The sequence below is a fragment of the Triturus cristatus genome, chromosome 8 (genome assembly GCF_964204655.1).
Source record: "Triturus cristatus chromosome 8, aTriCri1.1, whole genome shotgun sequence".
NCBI lineage: Eukaryota > Metazoa > Chordata > Amphibia > Caudata > Salamandridae > Triturus > Triturus cristatus.
In genome coordinates, this window is record NC_140591.1 from 354,820,104 (window position 1) to 354,835,207 (window position 15,104).

Below are 15,104 nucleotides of genomic sequence, written 5' to 3' on the forward strand. Positions count from 1 at the left end.
TGCCCGTACCAGAATATAGTGGAAACATTTCTAGAACTAGGATCGCTGGATAGCCAACTCTGCTGTTTTGGCGATGAAATTAACATTCCTATTCACTTCATTCAGTACCTCCTCCCAGAAGCATATACATTTTAGCCAGCTCAAGGATAAAGGTTCCTTGGGGTGGGGCTGAGCTCCCATAAAGATGGTAGCACTCCCTTGGAGCTCCGCTGCAGACCGTTCTGAGTGACCTGATGCCACACTCCCTTGACAATAAGAGAGGATCCCCCTACATAGCAAAAAGCAGAGGAGCAAGCGGCAGTCACCAATGCTCCTGGGAGCAGTTGGGGATGACTTTATGGTAGTGCATCAGGGGTGCTATGCGAAGTGGGGATCCGTGAGATGTGTGACAGGCACTGAGCACCTGGGGGCTCCTAACAGGCAGGCCCATCTTAACTAAGAACGGTGAGTGCTGGGATGGAGTTACCGGCCGGGGAGACACTTGTGGGCACGGAGGCAAAGTGTGTGGCTGGTGGGCCCTTCAAGCACTCTCAGACAGCCTGGAGGAGAGGCAGTATAGAGGACGGGCAGCAGTATCTTGCGCAGACCATGCCACAGAGGAGAAATCTTGGGAAAGCAGATCAAGTGCATGGAGCACAACGTAACAGCAGTGTGGTCAAAGCGTTATGGACACAGATTATTAACACTGTCCACATTGTGCTCCCATCAACATCTTCTTCAGTAACGACAACTCTTTCTCTTTAGTACATCATCTTTGACACACATCACAGAAAAAGGCCCATTAAATCAGGAGGCCCCCTTTCCTTTAAGAAAAAAGGTGACTCTACATATTTGGTTCAGTGACCCGCAACTACCTGCATCAAAACCGAACAACCCCACCCTTGCTGTAGGAGGCCAGTAAACAAATCCTCCCAGAACACAACAGTATGCATTCAGTCTCACTTTAAGGGTTGACAAACACCCTAACCTGCGAATTATCTACCCAGCCACACCCTGAATGATGCAAACTCCCAGAACGATGGCAACAACACTCAACATAATGGTCCCCAATCAACCGACCTCAATGTCAAGCCAGCAAGGCAACTTCACTGAAGTTGTGCAGGAAAGCTTCGAAACTTAATATCCAACAAGGCACTATGCTGCAAGACACTGCTTTAGAAGCTATCCCAAAATAACTGATGGCCCTGAGGACATCAAGGTTCAAAGTTGACAATACAATGAAAACATAAGCAGATAGCCTCTCTATAAAGTTGGATATTACCTTCTTTAATACGTGTCTTTGTGGGAGTGAAAATAGACAAACCTAGTTCAACAGAGGATACAAACCTTGATAGACTAGGAACAGGAGTATTGCTTCATGCAAAGAAAGACTGTGGATTTAGAAGACAGAAACCGCCGGGATAACCTATGCTTCTATGGGACACGGGAAAAACTATAAAGAAGTGACATGATAACTAGCCTGCGCATTACGCACCATGTAGTGCCCTATGCACCATCACTCCCTATATTATGTACGCCCAGGAGGCTACGAGCTGTAATGAGTGCAGAGCAAATGCATTGGGTGGAGGCTGGTATACAAACATTAGGTGATTTGTATACGGACGGTAAGCTCCTCCTGTTCGCAGATCTGACCGAGAGCTCGGACTTACCGCGGGGTCAGTTTCTGTTGCATGACGCAGTGACACATGCGCTTAGCGTGCTGTGGGGCGACGTGACACAGGAACATCCCACCCACCTAACTATTCAGTACCTGCATGAGCTGGGCACAGGCTGCCACTTGACAAAGTGGTTTGCAGAGTCCCTTAGACTCCACACGATACCGCGCCTGCTGTCCCTTCGAGCTCACTGGGACGCAGACTTTGGGCGACCCGTCACAGACAGGGAGTGGGGAAGGATACTCGAGAGTCCCACGCGAATCCCCCATAATGTCAGATTTCGCCTTATTCAATATTACATTGTCCATAGAGCCTATCCGACTCCGGACCGTATAAATAGGTATTTTGGTCGAGCCGATACTGCGTGTGCAAGATGTGGGGAGATGGACGCGGCTTTGCTACACATGCTTTGGTCATGCCCTGCTGTTCTAGCGTATTGGGGTACCGTCACCAGCTGTCAAGCCCAGTGCACGGAACGCACCCTGGGCTGGTCATGGGAGGTGTGTATTCTGGGGCTATACCCACGATCCAAAGGGCACAAAGTGACTTCTAGGTTCATAGATTTGGGACTCATAGTTGCCAAACGCCTGCTCACGAGTCGCTGGAAATCTCCTGTCCTTCGGTGGCAGTAACTTGGTATCACTCCTTGCTGTGTTGGGCGCAAGTGGAGTGTGCAGAGCTTCGTCGTGAGGATGCCAAAGGGTTGAGCAAACAGCCAATAGCAGAGGCGTGGGATGCAATATTGACTGACTTCCACACGAACTGGCGTGAGCATTTGGAGACGCAGGTGTAGGAGCCAGCGGCGGACACCGTCTGAGTAGTAGCTACTAACATCTAACGCGCAGGTAGGCGGGTGATGCGTGGCTGCTTATTAGAGAGAGACTACACATGAATGTCTTATGTGGTGTTCCCCCAAACCCCCCCTCCAGCCCCCGTTTCCCCCCCACTAGCAATCTGCTTGCTCCCCCTACACGGATCTATATCCAACCCCCGATCATCCACACACACCATCTGAGTCATGGTCATTGCATTCTGGATGGTACAGGACACCAGGATATACGTTACGAATAGTAGTCATAGTTGGGCGGGCTGCTCTGACACAAATGATGAAACATAGTTATAGGACATTAGGTGGCACATGGCTTTGCTGTAAATGTTGCGGGCGGTGGGGTACACTGTTTAGAGTTATATATATGTTTTTATTGAATTGGTCATGGTTTAACTCTGTATGCAAGGACAGCATGGCATGGACTCGCAACTAGTGCCTGTAAAAACTGATGATGCTCGAAATAATGAATGCCATAAATGTATTGATTGTTTACGCAACGCTTTAATTTGTATGGTGACATAACGTATTACTGTACTTTATACAAGGATTATAGCAACAATAATAAAAACAAAGTTAAACAAAAAAAAGAAAGAAGTGACATGATAACCTTCTAGACACAATTCATTTTGGAAATTGCAAACCTAACTTTTTTTTTTACCTAAAACTCTTTGTATTGAGCAGTTGTTCAGAGTCAATGAAATACAATTCAACAGCAGATATAGGCACATGAGGCCACTCCCAGGGAGCCTGGACATTTCTGATTGCAAGCGTAACTCCTAGCCACCCAACCCAGTGCGCTGCACCGTGTGTTGTAGACGACGTTATCTACAGCTTACTTTCAAGGGTGAAACTACCCTGCACCCGCTACTCCTGTCCACTCAGCCTCGATCTTAGGTCCCCCTGTATTGCAGCCATGGTCCCCAGATATTTTTTAATTTATGGGGGAATCCTTGGGATTGGTATTTCTCGCGTTCTGCCAGCTGACACCAATCAAGATCCTCTTCCCATTCCTTGACCGCTGGGGGTCTGCTCGCTCCCCAGAGTCTAGCCAGGTTAAGCTTTGCCACTCACGCGGCTGTGGCAAGCCACCAAATAGAGTATTTGAGCCACTTGTCCTCCCCTGCAATACCTAGAATCAGCCATTTGGCCTCTAGTGGGACTGTCAGTCTAGTGACCCCCTTCATCACCCCTGTGACCCTGCTCCAGATGTGTTGGATTAGTGGACAACGCCAGACCGTATGATGAAAAGCACCAATGTTACCACATACCCTGGCACATACGGCCAATTCGCACCAGCACATCCAGTGTAGTCTGGATCTAGAGAAGACAAACCTAACATTTGATCCCCCGTTGAAACTGCAATGGGCCCACTGACTATGATCCACAGGTAACAAGTAGCCATGCTAAGAAATTAAAAAAATTGATTGTTTTCCAAGACATCAGCACAAAGGTAGATCATCTCAGAGGAAAACTGCCATGGCCCCCTTCAAGTATGACGACCAACACATCTTTACCCACCCAACATTTGTCATAGGAAACCATTCATCGATGCAAAAGAATCCTGGCGCCAAGTCTGTGTCAGGAAAAAAATGGGCATCTGATATGGTTTACTGGACCCTGCAACCATATTAATCACCCATGAAAACAAAACTACAGAATTATGAAGATCCTTGCCCACTGGACTGATTTATGGACTCAATCAATGATTGTGAAATGGATGTAACCCTGAGATGTGATGTCCTAGACTCTCATCCAATTCAAATTGAGGTACGGCATTCTGAACTTCAAATAGAGGAAAAGAAAAGGCTGTAAGAAGCGACTAGGCAGTAAGCAGCAGGACCAAAATCTAAGCATTTGCGTTCTCAGGATAGTCCTCTATTCCCTTGCGACTCCCTGCAAAAGCCAAATCAACAGCACAGATGAAACCCTCATAGGAGTTCTTCCACAGCCCTATCTCACAGGTAAGACATTATCATTTACATTACTACTTAAGGACTCAAATTTCCAAGGTTTACCCCACTAATGAGAATTCAGTGAGGGTACTTAGCAATTGCACAACTCTGACTCAAGAGTAAACTGTCTGGTCCCTAACATGAAACCCTGATCCCTGTAAACGGTCAGAGAACAGCTTCAAGGGATAAATACTCTCAGACTATTACAGAGTAAGCCACCAGCTAAGACCCCCTAGGACATCAGGAAGAGTGTTCAAACCTTCCTTCTGAGAACAAGGGAAAGGTCTTTCATGGGCGATTGCACACTTCCCTAGCTACTATGAGGACCAATGGAGCAGGGACTACTAGTCGCAGATGTGTTAAAAATCTTAACAGCTAGGTTAAGAATATTAGATATGCCTTTAACATCCACAAGTATGGATCTTCCCAACAGATTTTGTTCAACTGTATCAAGTTTAGAAATGCTAGTTAATACATAAGACATTTCTTTGGGTTCTTTCAGCACCACAGCCCTCAACCCTGACATCTACTACACCATGTTTTCATCTCAGACAATAAACTCAGCATATTCACCTCTACTCCACTTCTTGGACAGATGTTTTTGTAGTACCTTTTTCCTGTCCATAGCCTCAGATTCCAAAGCATGTGTCTTTCCTGTCTGTCCCGGTTCATTCTAGAGCTTGGCCCAAAAGGTCCATGTTCAAATAAAAAAATGCTCTTATTCTTAATTCTCCTGCTCTTGGTGATCAACTAAGCCATCAATACCAAAACTACTTCCAAACATAGGTTGAGTAGCGCCACATTGGACTAGACTGTCCAATTCAAAACTGTCTGGCAGTGTAACAAGTCCTCAAATGCCTGGTGCACTAAGGATGCAGGAAAAACTGAACACCTCTGCAGGAAACTGATAAGAATGAGAATAAATAACTATGGTATCTTCAAGAGACACACCTACACTGGCATTCTAAAGACCTATAAAATACTTATAAAAAAAGTCTGCACTAAATACATTGTAATGCAAAAATGGCAGCAACTTCTCTTGCAAATCTTACGGCACAATGTAAGAGCTTCTTCCAAATGCATCATTTGGTAAAACCTTAGTAATGTTTCAGTTTTTAGTTACTGGACATAAATGAATTTTGAGTAAAGCCAACATGTGTTTCACCCCTTATTTGGTACGCAAGGCTGGGGCTTTATGAAGGCTGAAAACTGGTATAGGCCAGCTAGCCTTTCGGTCTGATTCGGTCCACGAGAATCCGTAGAAACATGGAACATTACTAAGGCTTAACCAAATTATGTATTTGGAACTGTTCTGTACATACCGGGAAAGAAAATGACACTGGATTTCTATATGAAACAATAAGGAAAAAGTGAAAATAAAAGAAAAAAAGGAAAAATAAAATAAAATTCTATCTTTTCAACTTCACCCCTTTGCCGAATCATTTTTTTTCTGTGTACCATTTGGAAATGTATTGCAAAGATATAGGGAATAATACACTCTACACAATACCATTTGACCATAATTGAGAGGTTGTAGGCCCTATCCTCAAAGAGTGTTAAATTCTTCAAACAAAGGCACTATGGAACAATAAGGACATTAACAAGTTGGTTTAGACTGGATTGAGCCTTTTCTACTCAATTGCAGAAAAGCAAACCAGACTGTTCCACAATCTCGGAGCAAGAGAAATCATCCATGTTGCCTAACAGCTAGAGCGGTCGACTTCAAACCGGGTGAACAGGGTTTGAGTCTCGGCAGGGACGCTCAACACCCTGGGATTCTGGACCAATCACTTAATCTCCCCTTGCATAAAAAAATGAGTGTCTTTGTCTGCAATGCAACTAGTGTTCATGTAAAGCACTCTGATACCTTCGGGTCAAGTTTGCGATATGTAAAACTGATTACAAAAAAAAAGTGTTCTCTTAAGTGTGTGTGGTATCAATAGGAATGGGGAAAAAAAGCATAGTGAAATAGAGTAGGAACATCCTCTGAACTGTGCCACTGAAACAGCTTCCTTTACTAAGTGTAGTTCGGGGTACTTCCACCCAAGACTTCGGCATTATGTATTTTCAAAAGATGGAAATAAGCCTAGTTCAGATATTTCCCAATTTTGAAATTAGTAATGCATGAACTCTTCATCTAGTTGCATTCTTGGAACTGCTTCAAGTCCCTGGAGAGGCTGCCTGCAATTAAATATTTGGACAAAGGCAGGACATGAACCAGTAGCATGACTTAATGCTCAGGTGTCTGTTTCCTTGGTTCATTGATTCTGGTGAAGGTTCAATGATGTTAACAAACCTTGTTTGCTACGGTAAAACATGGTAGTCATGGTGCCCCTACATACACCATCGTGATATATATTCTCTTTCGAAAATAAAACCATGATAAGGATGTTCAATAAGATTGCATGTCTTGTAGCAGAAGCAATATATAATGGACCAACAAAATCTTGTGAAGTGAGACAAACATGGTAGTCTTTGGTAAGGTAAAAGTTACAGGACCCATAAATAGGATGTTGCACCTACTTAGGCTGGCACATGGGTCATATATATTTTCTCAGCGTAGGGAAATAAGTGTTACTTATGAAGGTTGTGGGTATTCTTGACTGTGATACCCCTCATGCTTTTGGGATAAAAAAGGTATCCTTAGTCAAGTTATAGTCGATTGATTCAAGGTGATTGCTTCAATTGGAAACATTTAACAGGTCTCTGTGAAGTAGATAATGAGCTTCCAGCACCAAGGTAAGGAGAAAAAGAAGCTTGACTTTAATGTGCTGCATCCCTTAATTACTAGCTGAGTTTGGTTTGCATGTTTTCCCAGCAGATTGGTATCATCAAAACGTATGGCTACACTTTTTAGACTGAACTTCTTTTCTGAAATATTTTTGCTCATAGACACAAACCTACACTGCTGGTCATTGGCCCGAATCTCAACCATCAGCATCAAAGGCAATGCAAAAATGTGGCTCAGGGCATATTTTCAATCTGATCAGATGGTCCTGACTTTCAGGTGAAGGTATACTGGAAAAAAATTACTGCTGTGAAACTAACTGCTCAAAGGTTAACTGATGCCGTTTTGTTTGTTATTTATTCCTTGGCATCTGTTTACTTCCTCAACTTCATTGGTCGGGTTGTAGGGGTGAGGGAAAGAGATGATGTCTAGTTTATTGTATAATGTCTAGGTGCAGTGAAAAGAAACAGATTATTGGCTTAAGGGCCTCTGTAAACACCATACATTAGCATCGGATGGCTCATACTTTTTTTAAGGTTAGAAGTCTGAGACTGGAATTAAGAATAATCACTGCATTATTTATTCCCCTGACTTGATCATTCTTGTTGAAATCAGGGCTGTGGCAATATCTTTGGGGTGGTTATGCAGCCTATCCGCTATGTAATGTCTTAACATGCAGAGCGATCTGAACTTCTTAGCTGCCCTGTTTTTATGCGGTAAAATTGAAGGCATGTTTGGACGGGGAGGGTTATGGGTGAGAGGAAAGGCTGTGGTATATTGTGACTGATTGGATCTTTAGGAATTACATGCTGAGTCCTCACGTCTTAGATGTCTAGATCTTTCTCATAAGCCTGAACATCCTTGTCTTCATCACCCCCCATTATTTTCTTCTCCCTTCCGTCACAAGATTTTCCTATGGAATGCAAACATTTGCTTGGCACTATTCTGACATATGGCTCATTGGCCACAAAACAATAGGCTGCACACAGCTCACTGAAGAGAGGTGAGCAGTATGTGGTAGTAAGGTATAGGAAATACCCAAATGATGAGCTCAGAGTGGTGAGGGCAGCAGAGCCAACATGGATGTGAAAATTAAAACTAGCTACAAGGTCCGCAAATTACTTTATTGGTGCATCCCTGAGACATGATTAAAACAGGGCACTTCATGGGAAGATTAAACTTGCTTGTGTCAAAGAAGGGTCAACATATTTCAGCCTATAATCCTTAACAAAGGTGTTGCAGCTTTCTTTGGGACCTAAACTCGGGACAGCTGCTCAATAACAACTAATTAAATATATACAACGTAAATATATACAAAGCCATACAGTGATACTGTGAGATGTCACTAAGTGAAGGATTCACTGGGGGTACCTGCAAAAAACGTGCAGAGTTTTCATATGTACTTTTTTAAGGGACAATATTATTAATACCCACCAGATAAGTTTCTGACAAAACAAACTTTAGAAAATGCTAGGTAGACATTTAAACACTGGGTAGGATTAGAGGGCGCAACAACAATCCCCGCCATACACCCCCAATCCATTATATGCTCAGTGCCCCACAATCTTAATGTAATGGCGGAGCAGGTCATTGAAAAATTATAACAGTAACTCAGAATAAGGCTTACCCGCAAGTGTTGGGAATCGTGCCTCAACTCACCCTGGCATGGGGCTCAGGGTGCTCGCTGTCCTGTTTGACAATCATAGAGAGGACAGCATAAAGAACAAGCATTGAAAATGCAACAGGTCTCGCCTTTGTTTAAGTTAAAGCAATTTTGTTTGTGAATGGTGTTGCTTTGTAGATTTGCTTTTATTATTGTGTTTGCAAATCTGTATGTACATAATATGCATATATTAAAATATACAAATAAAAAAAAAGATCCGCTATAACCGTAAGTTTCACAAAGTTGCATAAAAACAGCGTACCTCTGGGCAAGCTGTATACCGCGTGTGAACAAATAATTGCACAGCTTGGTTTTAAACGCCTACCTTTACATGACATGAAGCAGTATATGCACAAAAACAAACAAATACAAAAACACACCGAGAATGCGCCCTAAGTTCCACGCCGCGCGTTAAAGGTGAATCAATACAGCATAGCACAGCGAACTCCGGCAAGCTGCATACGCGAAGCCCGGTCCCTCCTCCTAGGACCGTGACTTTGCTCGCCATACGTGGGGCTTCCCTCCTCTCACAGGAGCCCCGCTGTGCAGTTCCTGTCTTCCGGGTCTCCTTCCCCTGGACGGAGGAAGGCGGAAGTGACGCCCGCGAGGCCCCGCCCACAGTCAGGCAGACGCGCCTGACTTCCGTTCGCGGCGGTGATTTCGTTTTGGGCAATATAGGGTAGGCTCCCGTTTTAAGCAGGCACATGCGGGGTGGGCACCTGCCATAAAAACACACGCATAAGCGGGGTGGGCACCCGCAATGAAGCTGAATAAGCGGGGTGGGCACCCGCCATTTCCCGCATCACGGGGAATCTCTCACATCGGGATTCCCTCTCGAAGGGCGGCAGCTCAGCGCTGCGCAGCTCACATGTTCTCCTTTTCCTTGGGGCAAATAAGAGCCCAGCATAGCGCTCACGAGGCGCTAGGGCAACAGACAGTCCTTCAGGTCCTTAGGAATCAAGGGGGCCATGCTGGGCTCAGGGATGCAGCCCTCCTGGCAGGTCCTCCTGGGCCCCAGCAGAAGCCCGCCCCCGCAGGTGTAGGAACAGGCACAGACTGAACAACAACATGGGGTCACAGCCCCTATATTCATACCCAGAATTCCTTAGTCTAAAGTGCAGGGCAGGGGGAAACCAGATGCAACTGGTTCAGGAGGGAATTGGAGCACTTTGTTTTGCAAGCTCCTCTTCCCCTTTGTCAGGTGGGGTCTAGGTGATCAGACACACCACAGGGGGCGGAGCCAGCATTCACTAGGGCAGGCACCATCCTATTCAGAGTCAGGGGATTACCCCTCCCACTAGTCCCAGCCTATATGTCCTTTTCAGCCCAGCGCTGACTCACTCTGCCCCTCCTGGAGCCACACACACCTCCCAGCCCCTGTCACACACAAGCCAGACATGCAATTCAGATCAGACAGGCAGACACATAGCACACAGAAATGCCAACTTCTAAAAGTGGCATTTCTCCACCAGTCATCATAATCTGCGCACACCATTGCGCAGCATTTATTCTCACGAGTTCATACATACTAAACTCGACCCTGCGCTCCTCTCATACCAGGAATTACCACGGTCACACTTCTCCCCAATGCATTCCTATGGGAGGGCAGGCCACCTTCACCAAATGTATACAGAGTGTGCACGCACTTTACACTAGACCACAGTGCTTAAGTGCCAAGAGGCTAAAACCGCCAACACCATGTCAGAACTTAAGGCAAAAAGTTTAGGGGTGAACCTGCCAAAAAGGCTAAGTCCAACACAACCCCCTTCCAGCCAAAACACAGGGTAGACCAATCACTCCCTTGATGGGCTTCCCCTCTTTGGGCGATAGAACATGAACGCGGGCTCGCAACAGCAGGGACACCCTCCGGTTCTACGCCACTCTGAACTCACGTGGTTCCCTCTGAAAAAGAACTCTCAGGCCCAACTAGGCTACCCCACTGGTAGTTGTCCACGGCCAGGACCAGGCCCTAGGCCACCCAGATGTAACTGGTCCTTGCCAATCCACAGAGTGGGCGGGCAGTAACCCCTGGCATACAACAGCCATTCTCCACTTTCCCTCTCAGTGTAGTTCCAAACTACCACTGATCCTTCAACCTAGGGTCCACACCCTCAGGCTGACCAGAGGTCACAGGGGTAGCGTCTCGTCACCCTACCTCTACTTCTGGGGTTCCGCGCTCTCCCAGGAGAAGCACCCACCAGAACACAACTCTCCCACCAGTTCAGGACCTCTCTCCATCAACTGGTCTACCACCTGGGATCCACATTCACCGGCTGCACCGGGGTCAGAGGCGAGGACTCCCTCCCTCTGCACCCCCTTCCAGAGTTCTGCATCCTCCCTTCTGCAGAGCAGGGTCCCTTCACTTAGAATGGGCCCCACCTGCCCTCAGGGTAGTACTACCACACTCAGCCAAGGACCCTGAAGATCCCTGCTAGGCCTGCACCACCCCTCTGGAGTGGTATCCCTAGAAGGCAAACCGGTCAGGACACTGATTACAGTCGCCCTGCCGTCCAGTTCAGGAAACACCTACTCCTGGCTCCCTAACCCAGGGACGGTACCCTTTGGTCAGATACCCGGCGAACCAGGACTTCACGGGGAGCACGCATGCCCCCCTTTGAGGGTGACACATAACCAATGTGTCGTGTGACAGTCTGCTTGGCGCAGATCTCCCGACCCCTGTCCATCTGACAGTGCGCGAAGATCGCCAAGGACAGAACTGGCATCACCATGGTCAATCATTGGCATCACCATGGTCAGTCCTTCTGGCTGGCCCCTGACCCACTGGTTCTTCCACTGGGGCCTCTTTCCCCCTCTCACCCCTCCATCTGGACTTCTGCACCCTCCACTTAGGAGCGGCACTGCCAGACACCAGAACCACTGTAGCCTTGCTTACAGAGGCTCCATGTTCTCTAGAAACTGGGAGATCCCCCACAAATGGCCTATTAGTACAGCCTAGGATCCCAACCTGCTGTTCCCCTCGAGAACCATCCAGGCCCCGAGACTGGGTTTTGGGCACCTTGGGGCACACAGCCCCACACTCACTCCTCCTCTGAGACAGGACATGAGTCCCTACACCCCTCCCACTATACCGGGACCTAGCTGGGCTACTCTGAACCTCTTCCACCACGCAAGGCTGGAAGATACCTCAGCCACCCCTGGTAAGATCACTTTCAGCTCTCCTACCACAGGGAAATCCCCCACCAAGAACAGTCCAACAGGACAGGCTAGGCTCCTTACCTGGTGTTCCTTCTAAGAACCATCCAGTACTGGAGACTGAGGTTGAGGCTCAGAATACGGCCCAGTCTCACACCTTCCCCTGCAGGACATGATGTGAGGTCTTGCAACCGCCTCACTATAAGGGTACCTAGTTGGGTTCCTCTGAACCATCTCCGCCACGCGGGTTGGGAGACATCTGCACCATTTCTCTAGGGTCACTCCCCCATGGCAAGCTCCTTATTCAGAGAACTCACACCCAATAGTTCAGTGTGACACTCCACTCCTCCACATACGCCATCCCCCCCAACTGGTGACACAGTATCTTACTGCGCCTGAATCTCAACCTGTCCCCCCTTAACCGGGAACCAGGTACCATACTCTGGGAACTGGGAATGGGACTTCCTGTGCTGGACTCCATATTGCTGTCACCACTGGATCCCACCCTTACTGGTGAATCCAGACAACTCACACTGCACTTAGGGGATAATCTACCCTCCCGAGCCAGTTACTTCATGACAATTAAGTTACCACTGTAGGCCAACCCTAGAACCAGCAGACAGCACAGGGGCAGTCCCTCCTTCAGCTTCAGGCAAACCCAAGAAATAGCAGTCTGCACAAGGGCAGTCACTCCTCCAGATTCTCTGGTTTCTGTCCTTGGCAGGATCACCAACTCATAGTGCAACAAGAAACACATTTCAACAGAAATGATCCTTCAAACAAACTCAGACACAATAATCCCCATCCATGTGACTATCTAAAACGCAGAGCTTGTAGTGTAACCAGTTGTAATTGTGGTACTGCGCAAACGCAAGTCCTATCCTCACCGCTGACAACCAATGTTAGAAATGGGATCTCTGGTTGGCTAAGGCTTGCGCCAAAGCCAGGCAGAGACCGCCACTCTAGTCAGGGCAAGGGAGTTACATGCCAAAGATAACCCCTGCCTACCCCCTTGGTAGCTTGGCACGAGCAGTCAGGCTTATCCCGGAGGCCATGTGTAAAGCACACAGCAACAACATACCAGGCACACCAGAAAAGGAACTCCACAGAAGGTTATATCAAAAATAGCCTTTGTATTCTCATAACAAGTTAGAATAGTACTGACAAAATATACATTGTGCCACCTGGCACTTAGTAAAATCTACACGGGATTATATACACCTGTCAGGGACACTAGACCACTGTCAGAACAATCACAAAGTGAACTTAGTAAAAGTAGGACATCACATAAACGTACAACCAGTAATCACTGGTAACCACTGTATTCAGCATCATCCTGTAACATAAACCACATTATGCACAGTATCACTTTTAGGCTTGAATTACATTTTGCGCCACCCTCACCAGCATAAACACATTATGCAATCATCTCATAAGTCTAAATGCATAAGACCCTAACCTCCTAAGCATAACTCACAAATTAGGGGTAAAACTCACAGTAGGAAATAATCTCACCAGCATAATCACATTACGCACATAATCTCATCCCCAAATGCATTTAGAGGCATGAATCACAGTAGAGAATCACATTTCCTAAGATCACATAAATCACTGACCCCCTGCCCAACTGGCCTTCTTTAGGGCTCAAATGCCTTATGTCCCAACTTGTCAGGGCGCGCTGCCAATGCAGCAGAATCCAGAGTGCGCCATCGCGCTGGGGCAAAGGAGTGTATCTCACTCTTATCTCTCAAGCATGCCCCCAAAGAACTGTGGCCTAAACGTAGCAGCTGGCGCTAAGTGCTGCACAGTTGTGAAGAATTGTAGGCCTGGCACCACTGTGCCTCTTCTGTCCCCCTCGGGGACTCTGCCTCCAAAATGCCCATTTCGCTGCAGATGCCCGCGCTGATGCGGCGCAGCTGGGATAGACAAAGGGGACGGGCACCTCTGTGCCCTTGGGGCCCCAACTGGGGCGCTTTAGACAAATGTGCCCCGACATTGGAGTGGCCCGCTCTCCTACGGGACCACTCAGGCACCAACAATGTGCCTCGACATGTAGGGGGACACAGGCCCCTCTGGGCCCTCAATGACCATGTGCCCCCTCGTTGGAGCCACACGGGCTCTGAAACCAAAACAGGCCGAAAAGTGAACTTTGCAATTGCACTCAGTGCCTGAGGCGCCCCGTTCACCGGGCTCCTCCATGTGCCCCCCTGCAGCCCCCACTCACCGGAGTGTGGATCGGCTCGGTCTCCTGCCGGATCCTTCTCTGGACATCCACTCGGCATAGGCGGGCTGCGCGGAGAAGGCTCTCCTCCCGCTGGTACTTTCTCCACGGCAGGAGAAACTTCTCTGGCGCTTCTCTCCTCCCGGTCCCTCCTCCTGGGACCGGGACTTTGCTCGCCATACGCGGGGCTCCCCTCCTCTCACGGGAGCACCGCTACGCAGTTCCTGTCTTCTGGGTCGCCTTCCCCTGGACGGGGGAAGGTGGAAGGGACGCACGTGAGGACCCGCCCACAGTCAGGCGGACGCGCCTGACTTCCGTTCGAAGCTCGGGCCGCGGCGGTGATTTTGTCTCAGGCAATACGGGGTAGGCACACGTTTTAAGCAGGCACATGCGGGGTGGGCACCCGCCATAAAAACACACGCATAAGAGGGGTGGGCACCCGCAATGAAGATCGAATAAGCGGGGTGGGCACCCGGTTTGCCGCATCACAGGGGAATCCCTCACATCGGGATTCCCTCTCGAAGGGTGGCAGCTCAGCGCTGCACAGCCCACACTTTCTCCTTTTGTTTGTGGCACATAAGAACCCAGCATAGCGCTCACGAGGCGCTAGGGCACCAGCCAGTCCTTCAGGTCCTTAGGAATCAAGGGGGCCATGCTGGGACCAGGGAGGCAGCCCTTCTGGCAGGTCCTCCTGGGCCCCAGCAGCAGCACACCCCAACAGGTGTAGGAACAGGCACAGACTGAACAACATCATGGGGTCACAGCCCCTATATTTATACCCAGAATTCCGTTGTCTAAAGTGCAGGGCATGGGGAAACCAGATGCAACTGGTTCAGGGAGGAATTGGAGCACTTTGTTTTGCAAGCTCCTCTTCCCCTTTGTCAAGTGGGGGCTAGGTGATCA

At 48.0% G+C, this 15,104-nt stretch overlaps 1 protein-coding gene across 4 annotated transcripts in view; it reads right to left on the bottom strand.

The window, feature by feature from the left end:
• The window catches only part of LOC146802120 (uncharacterized), a 465,690-nt gene that overhangs the window by 5,624 nt on the left and 444,962 nt on the right, over nt 1-15,104 (bottom strand). Inside the window, exon 7 of one of the 4 annotated variants that reach the window (XM_085621683.1) lies at nt 8,791-8,853. The exons of the other annotated variants lie outside the window; for them this stretch is intronic. Within the exon in view, the coding sequence (XP_085477809.1) occupies nt 8,820-8,853 (34 nt within the window). The 3' untranslated portion in view covers nt 8,791-8,819. Of the gene's footprint in view, nt 1-8,790; nt 8,854-15,104 lie in introns of those variants that run through there. 4 annotated transcript variants of the gene reach the window in all.